The sequence below is a fragment of the Megascapheus bottae genome, chromosome 30 (assembly GCF_031878675.1).
Source record: "Megascapheus bottae isolate mThoBot1 chromosome 30, mThoBot2.hap1, whole genome shotgun sequence".
Lineage (NCBI taxonomy): Eukaryota > Metazoa > Chordata > Mammalia > Rodentia > Geomyidae > Megascapheus > Megascapheus bottae.
The window spans coordinates 7,696,984-7,705,627 of record NC_143538.1 but is presented as its reverse complement, the minus strand read 5'-3'; the positions used below and the strand labels follow the sequence as shown (position 1 = coordinate 7,705,627).

At 47.7% G+C, this 8,644-nt stretch overlaps 1 protein-coding gene across 1 annotated transcript; it reads right to left on the bottom strand.

Moving 5' to 3' along the window:
• Positions 1 to 493: 493 nt before the first annotated feature.
• Tm2d3 (TM2 domain containing 3) lies at positions 494 to 7,217 on the bottom strand. Its single transcript, XM_090321507.1, has 6 exons — positions 7,126 to 7,217; positions 6,717 to 6,809; positions 4,469 to 4,626; positions 3,169 to 3,343; positions 2,542 to 2,617; positions 494 to 801 (listed from the first exon to the last, which is right to left on the bottom strand). Exons 1-6 carry the CDS (start codon positions 7,214 to 7,216, stop codon positions 636 to 638), a joined length of 759 nt encoding a protein of 252 aa, XP_090177633.1. The 5' UTR covers position 7,217; the 3' UTR covers positions 494 to 635.
• Positions 7,218 to 8,644: the final 1,427 nt, after the last annotated feature.

Genomic DNA, 8,644 nt, shown 5'->3' with positions numbered 1-8,644 from the left:
TAACAAATAAATAATCACATACAACATTTCTCAACACAATTATGGTGTCAAGAAATCAGCCAGCCATGCTTGCATGATGGGATGCAATGCATTGAAAAAGATATTTTAGGTCTTCATAATAAAGACTAGTTTAACTTGGAAAACATAAATAGGCCTGTAATATAATCTTCAAACGATTTGCAATCTTATTAGCTTTTCAGTAGACTACTAACAATTCAAATCACAGCAACTAGCCATAAGCTTCCGCATTGGACTTCATAAAGACAGCGCTCACAGGAAGGATGGTGAGGCAGCGCCTCCGTTCCACTGCTTCTCTGGGGTGTCCCAAGGCAGATGACAGGGGTGAGGTAGGAGAACAAGAGCTATGGTGCAACCCAAGCAATACCAAAGGAACTGTACAGGACTTCATCCACTGCAGAATCTGTTCTTCCACGTTTTAAGGGTTTTTGCAGGAAATAAATGTATTCCAGGCAAATGAACAACAAATTCCAGGTTGGTTTAGTATTTCATTTTATTGTACCTTCATCAAGGCAAGCAAAGTACAGATGCTGTACATTAAAAACATAACACATCATACCACATCCATTCCTACAGGCCAGAGGACAGCTGCTCCCACCAGAAGCACATAATCATGGCTAAATGTACAAGGAGCCGTCGGCCGGCCCCACGTAGCCAACTCCGATCAACAAGACATCTATGAGCGTCCAGATTCCCAGGCCGCCGAAGCTGAAGAGCTTGCCCAGGCCCTCACGCCACTGGCCCAGGTAGAAGCGGTCTGCGCCGAAGCCCCCAAGGGTGATGCTGCAACAGAACAGCAAAGTGGCGTGGGTTCCGCAGCAGGGCTGGCAAGGGCTCACCCCAACATGGCCCACCGCCACGCTGCGGCAGGGCTTCGGGTGATCCGAACACCTCATCAGAGCACCAAGACTGCTTGCACCCAAATTCACACCCCCACCCAACTGCAGGCAAGAAGGCCTGTCCTAAATAAGCCTGTGGCTTAGCATGTGGGAGGCCCTGGGTTTGATTTCTGGCATTAGGAAAAGAGAAATGAACTGTTTTTCTCTCCGACAGGAAATGAACAGATTCACCGCTTTCTAACTCAAGCAGGGACGGTTTGGAGGATTTTTTCTTGTTTTCTTTTTTACAGTACTGGGGTTTAGCTGAGGGACATATGTCAGGGTGTGTGTGTGTATTAGTAGAAGGACTCCTGCTGTTGCTTGGCTTTTTCTGCTCATGGCTGAGCCAGGCCTCAAGTCAGGCATTTTTCTGGTTAATTGGAAATGGAATTTCACAGACTTTTCTGCCCAGGCTAGCTCAGTCCTCCAGGTTCAGCCTCTTAAATAACTAAAATTATAGAAATGAGCCACTGGCACCTGGCTGTGTATCAGTTCTTAGTTTTAATTTGAACCACTTCTGACAACTGTTCCAGTATGACCAGCTAGCAAATCTTTTTTTGCTGTATCTAATTCCTCTCTTGGATTCCTCTTTTACTTTCCAGTTACACCTTTTGGCCAGGCACGATTCTGCTCTTTGCCCAAGCCAAATCTCAATGCAGTGGCTTTCAACAAGGGACAATTTTGCTCTAGGGGACATCTGGCAATGTCTGGAGACATTCTGAGTAACACACAGAAGGGCAGTGTTCTTGGTTCATAACTAGAGGTAGGTGGAGGCCTTAAATGATGACAAACATTCTTCTATGCACAGGACAGCCCAAGAATTACTTGGCCCAAAAGTCAAGAGTGAAAAGGTTGAGAATTTCTGCTGTATGCCACACAGTACAGGCCTCAGGGCTCCAAGCGCTGCCTCTATGAGCTCAGCTATGGATAATCTAATGACAGTTTAATTAATGCTCTACCTGCCTTTCCCTGTGATGGGAAGAACGGGTACAATTCTTTTAAAACTGCTGAAAAGCTTAACACAGCATTCAGATTTTTTTTTTCTTTCTTTCTTTCTTTTTTTTTTTTTTTGCCAGTCATGGGCTTGAGCTCAGGGCCTGAGCACTTGGACTTTCTTAAGACTAGAGCTCTACCTCTTGAGCCTCAGCACCACTTCCAGCTTTTTTCTATGCATGTGGTACCAAGGAATCGAACCCAGGTCTTTGTGCATGCTAGGCAAGCACTCTACCACTGGGCCAAACTCCCGGCCCAGCATTCAGATTTTTATGTAAAGAGTTATATATTTATAATTGTCTAGATGATAAAATTACAGATCATTTTTCTAGTGGTTTTGCTTTCACTTTTTTCAGTACTAATTTTACTAAGAAAGTTAGACCTACCTAAGTCTCTAGCACTTTATAACCCACAGAAGGAGGGAAACTGGCTGGTTATAGGATATAATGTCTCTACTCCATCATCCTTAGTGAGTGAAGGGCTCTCCTGCCTGCCATAAGAAGCCACAACATCGTCTTAAGTGGCCCTTCGACCTCCCGCTATATCTTCTAGATCTGAGTGAAGGATGAACCTGGCCCAAGCATGAGGTCCAGAAGATGCCTCTGACCCCAAAGAAATCAAGATGGCATTTAGATATCCACACCGAACTTACCTTAGAGCCAGGGCAGTTGACCACTTATAGCCTCCAGTCCAATTGCAGTATAGCATCTTGGGAAAAGTACGATTACCTTACAGAGAGAGGAGAACACTTTATACAGAAATACAGCACAAAAATATTCTCACGGACATTTTAAACCATGTTCTTCTCGTTTAGAATGTAAACGGTCACCTTTCTTGAGAGCAGGAAATGTTAGTGTAGGAATGAAAATCCTTGCCATCGTAAGCACAGATTTCCTGTCTGAATGAGCCACGCTGGGGTTACAGTTGGGGAGTGTGACATGCCCTATCAGATGAGACGTTAGGAGTAAATAATACGAGAGCGATGCCAGGATGGAGAGATCACCAGCTCAAACTGGACAAGATGACCCCGCCACACAGACTGTGCAGGGGAAGAAATATAAAATCCAATTCCAACTCAACACCTCCCCAGATGAAACCTAACTGGATTCTTAATGTAAATGTAAAAGGCCCAAACTTAAAGCTTTAAAAATAAAATGTCTTCTATCTTTCTCAGCCTGATGAAACCTCTGGAGTAGTTAAGATTTACAGGCGGGAGCCACCTGCATCCTGCAGTGAAATACAGCTTGCTCACCAACTTCCCAAACTTGGATTTACTTACCCAAGCAGTGAATGTGGTCCCGCACTGTGCAGTTGGCCTTGTAACGCTGCCGGGGGCAGGCCACTGTCATGCAGTTGGTGAAATTGGAGCATTCGTAATCTGTCTCGGGAAGCTGCCAGCAAAATCTGCAGGTCATGTTGATGACGAAGTTCTTTTGGGGCTTCAAGTCTTGATCCTATGTGTCCAGAATACACAGCACCGATCAATTCTGGAGTCATGTGATATTTCATAAGATGACATAATCGTGTGCAGCCGAAGTCCCAAAACATTTGGAGTTAGTTAGAATCTAGCAGGTAAGTACCAGAACCAGAACACTAGGTACAAATATAATATGTGTGCAAAACATGTATGAACAAAATGTAAAGAGAGACATAGTGTTACAAAATGTTAAGATTACCCCATTACTGTTGTTAGGCTAACGTCATCTTAGTAATGAGAACAGTTATGTTTCTAATACAGAAAAAACAGGGATTTCCTAAGGTCACAGACAACAGGAGGGCACAGAAAGGGCACTTGGTGAAGATCATGGGTGGCAAGTGAGGTGGAGTCCAGGAGGCCCGATGCTTCTGTAAGCGAGTGCTGGCCTCATTCTAGACGTGAGTGAGGCCTGTGTGGTCTAGAACCATAGGACAGCAAGGAAAGTGGCTACACAGCATGAGCTGCTTCTCAGCTGGCTTGGGTCCCTGAACCAGATGCTCTCCTCCTCACTCAGGGAGGAGAAGGAACTATACCCTTAACCCTCTATTCCCCTAAAATGAGATTGTGCTCAGATCTCAGGCTCCTGAGAGGCGAGGATTACAGATAAGCCACCAGTGCTCAGCCTACTTTTTTTTTTTTTTTTTTTTTTTTTGCCAGTCCTGGGCTTGAGCACTGTCTTTGGACTTTCTCAAGGCTAGAGCTCTACCACTTGAGCCTCAGCACCACTTCCGGCTTTTTTCCTATGTATGTGGTACCGAGGAATCGAACCTGGGTCTTCATGCATGCTAGGCAAGCACTTTAACCACTAGGCCAAACTCCCAGCCCGCTCAGCCTACTTTTGTTTTTGAGATAGTCTCACTGACTTTGGCCCACCTGGCCATGAACTGATGATCTTCCTGCCTCCACCCCCCACCTGGCTGGGACTACCGGGTGTACCACTTCTTTATTACAAATTTATTTCTATTTATGTATTTTGCAAGACAGTTATAAAAGACTACACAAACTCTTTCAGACTACTTCCCCTCATGATAGCCAAATCTATACCACATTTTTAACAGGTTAATGACGTGGTTATTTAGTGTGAATGAGCTGCTATACTCACAACACAGGTAACGAACGGTTTCACCATGCAGTCAAATGTGGCGGGCTTCCCATAGACACAGGAGAAATTTGTGGCACAGTCCATGCAGTCTGCAGGAAGTCTGCTACACAGGCCATTGCTTGGGCACTTCGTTATATAAGGCGGGATTTCTGTGCTCTCTGTGGGCGGAGAGAAAGCCGCTTACTCTGTTAATTCTGATCACAGTCATAGAAAAAGGCAGTGTTCTAGGTGAAGAGGCAGGGTCTCTAGCAATGAAGCATACACTAGAATGGGAATAAATATGGAGCTGGGCATTGAGAGCGAACGCTGCCCTGAAAGTAGGGTTCTGCCACCAATGGGCCATGTGACCTGGGACGCTGGTCAAAAGCTTTCCATCCCTGCCCCCCAGGCGGCCATGTACAAACAGTACAGACAAAATGCCTACAAGCTAGGGTCTCAAAACTGTTTTCTTTTTTAACTATTTCTTTGAACCTTCCTTGTCATTAATTTTTTAAAATTACTATTTTTAAGGCAAAACACTAAAGCTTAGACACAGTACAGGTTCTTTGAAAGCCCACAGGGCATCTGTGGTGACCAGAACCATAACACAAGTCTCTCTGTGGCTAATCCAATGTTCTTTGCACTTGAATTCTCTGACTGGAAAAAGAAGTCACAGATACTCAGGGATCCAACTTGGGAAATCATTCTTTTCTTCTCTCACTCTTTCTTTCTCTTTCTTCTTTTCTTTATTTTGCCAGTCCTGGGGCTTGAACTTAGAACCTGACACTGTCTCTGAGCTTCTTTTGCTTATGCCTACCACTCTACCACTATAGCCATAGCACCATTTCCAGCCTTTTCTGTTTAAGTGGTACTGAGCAATCAAATCCAGGGCTTCATGCACACTAGGCAAGCATTCTACCATTAAGCCACATTACCAGCCAAGGAAAACATTATTGCACACTGGTGTTTCAATGTGCCACCAGGTGCTACCCATGTGCAGGTTTATGTTAGCAGAGCTCAAAATACTTAATTTCCCAGTTGAGTAATTCATTAAGTAGCAACTTGTTTCTCCAATTACATTACATTTTTATCAGCTGAGAAGATTAAAAAAAACAAAAGCCTGCAAGGTTGCTTGCAAGTAAGAATCAGTATCATACCTATACCAGTTTCAAACCACTAATATAACAGCCTGTTGCTAGAGAACAAAACACAGTCACTTAGAACTGGTTCTTCATTAATGGCCCAATCCTACTTAAGACTGTTTGAAGCCAGATGGGGCAGAAAACAGAAACTCTCACATCCAATTAACCAGCAAGAAGCCAAGAGAGGAGGTGTGTGTGGTTCAAACAGTAGAGTACCAGCATTGAGCAAAAAAGCCAAGTGAGATCCTAAGGTCCAGAGTTCAAGACCCAGTACCGACATACATATACAAAAAACCAAGCTGGACTTTCACTGTGTTAGGTGGCCAAAGCTACAAAATACCATTTCCTTTTCTATTGTTCCTATTGCTATGTGGCTAGAGACTGAACACCTTGAATCACAAAGATGAAATGGCTTCAGGATCAACAGCAAATAATACATGTCCTCACTCTCCCAGCAGTACCTCCAGACTCAGACTCCATGTCTCTTCCTACCAGTCCCTTTCTTCTCCTTTCTTAATTCACACAGCACTGGGTGAGGTGTTACTTTCCAACATTAGGAACAGGGTTCTAGAAGGGGAAAACAAAACAAAACCGGTCCTGGGGCTTCAACCTAGGGCCTGGGCGCTGTCCCCGAGCATCTTTTTGTTCAAGGCTAGCTAGCGCTCTACTCCTTGAGCCATAACACCACTTTCAGCTTTTGCTGTTGTTGTTGTGGGGTGGTTTTTTGGAGATATGAGTCTCTCAGACTTTCCTGCCTGGGCTGGCTTCAAACAGCCATCCTCGGATCTCAGTCTCTTGAATAACTAGGATTTACAGGCTTAAGCCACCGGTGCCTGAATGGGGAAAAAAATATTGAAAATAAAGCAGGACTGTTCAAGAGTAGCAAAAACATCTGTCTCCTGCAAATGGCTATGTATCTCTCCTTAGATCCTATCGTCTCAAATACAACACCACACCAGATAATCAAACGTGAAAGGTGACTTCGTCTAGTACAAGGAAGTTCAAGGACAGGGGAGAGAGAAAGGAGGGAGGGAGAGGGGAGGGAGGAAGGGAGGGAAGAGGGGAGGGAGGAGGGAGAGCACTGGATAGAAACAGGCGTCTTCACTGGACTAGGAAGCGGCCGGTACCTGCTGTCCTGGGAGCTGCGGTGGCCGTCCGTGCTGGGCCCGGGTCCTTGACCGCCTGAGCCAGCGGCTGCGAATGTTCTAGGTTCAAGGACCCTACAACAGAGCATCGTGTGACCCCGGGACTCGAACCCTCAGCGTGGGGTGACAGGCGCAGGCGCCACCGGGCCTCCAACGGCAGGACACGGACCGGACACAGGGCCGCCGGGTCGACTCCGGCCGCCCGGGGAGCGGAGGGCGGGTGGGGGTCCAGCCCCGCGAACCCCCCAGCCCGGGGCGCCCCGACAGCTCCGGGGCCCGGCGGCCTCCCCGCACCCGGCCGCCCGCGCTGGGCCCGCAGCTCCCGGGACCCCGCAACCCCGACACCCCACTCGAGCCAGCGGGACGCCCCCGCCCCACGCCGCTAACTCACCGCCGCCGGACAGAATGTAGAACTGGGAGAGGAAGAGCAGCACCCGGCAAAGACAGCACAGGCTCCGCAGCGCGCCCGCCGCGGCCGCCATCTTGCCGGCGCGCGCGCACTTCCGGAGGCGGGGCTCTGTGGGGCTGCGCGGGGGGCGGGGCTTCGGGCTCACGCCGGCGGAGGCGTGTCCTGCCGCGGGCGGAGGCGTGCACTGCGCCGGCGCGCCGCGGCTGCGGGTGGAACCGTACAGATGGCCGTCGGAGGCGGCCCCTGGGTGCCTCCCAGCTCCCTCATCGGGAGCGTGCTTTGGTTCGCTTGGCCCATGGAAGCCCCTCAGTCGACGTCAGCTTGGGAAGAGCGCATTATTATAAGCAGGACCCCTGCTCAAGGCCGGCGCCGGCAGGAACGGTTCCAGGACCCCCGCCCAGCCCACAGGTGGGTCGGTGGCCTGCATCTGCCATCCCAAGCGGCGTGGGAGGCCGGGATTGGAAGAGAAGTAAGGGAGCCTCCTCCACGGGAGGGCAGCTGGACTGGCCTGTGAGGCCAGCAGGAGAGGCAAGGCTTGGAAGTACGTGGATCCGGGCTCGGGTGGGGGCTGTCGTGAAGCAGACCCCTATGTCCTAAAGACCACTGAACAGCAGGCCGGCCCCCCAGCGCCCCGGACAGCATCCTTCGCCCACTGTTTCATGCAGTTCATTCACACACTTCCCTTGCATTAATGTTGAATTGTGCAGCAAAAAGCCACATAAAATAATTGATTCAATGAATACTTGATTGGCACCTCAATTCCTCACGGGCAGAAAGCCAGTAAGTGCTTTCTTCTAGTTAAAATGAGAAATCCATGCTGGGAGCTTGTGGCCTGTAATCCCAGCTGCTCGGGCAGCTGAGAGCTGAGGATTGTGGTTCCAAGTCAACCGAGGCAGGAAATCTGTGAGTCTCATCTCCAGTTAACCAACAGGAAACCGGAAGTGGAGCTGTGGCTCAACAGCATCGAGGTCCTGAGTTCAAGCCCCTCAACCTCCCTTCAAAAAAAAAAGTGTCTATAAATCACTGACATGCCAGCCCATCAAAGAAAGGCTATTCCTGGGTGAACAGCTTATGGTGGAACAAGCCCATAGTTGAAATGCTGGAGACAGGAAACACTGTGTGATGCATTTTATTTGGGAAATTATTTTTTCTAAAGATGACTATACTCAGTTATGAGTTAGAAGCATTATAACTGCAACTCTTAACCGGCAGTGCAAGTAACAGATTCTACAGCAGTGAATTTCTTTGACGTTATTAGTAACTTAACATTAGTTTTAGCTTCTCTTATGGTTGCCAATTGATTAAAACAAATCAAGTAGTACTCCAATTTTGGGCATAAAGTTTCAGTATGAACTTTAGTAAAAACAGCCGTAAAAACACCTGAGACATATTAGAAAATAAGATTTCCTCCCATCCAGAGAGGATTGTGGATTTATAGTTGAAGCCTACCCTTTGTTTCATTTTGTTTTTGCAGTGCTGGAGATTGAACCCTCACATATGG

Bases quoted from the DNA above. Each gene is read 5' to 3' on its own strand.
- Tm2d3 (XM_090321507.1), bottom strand. From the start codon at position 7,216: ATGGCGGCCGCGGCGGGCGCGCTGCGGAGCCTGTGCTGTCTTTGCCGG. The intron at 4,627-6,716 runs GTACCGGCCGCT...CTCCGCCCACAG, and splicing joins CGCAGCTCCCAGGACAGCAG to AGAGCACAGAAATCCCGCCT. The intron at 802-2,541 runs GTAAGTTCGGTG...GTTCTGTTGCAG, and splicing joins TCAACTGCCCTGGCTCTAAG to CATCACCCTTGGGGGCTTCG.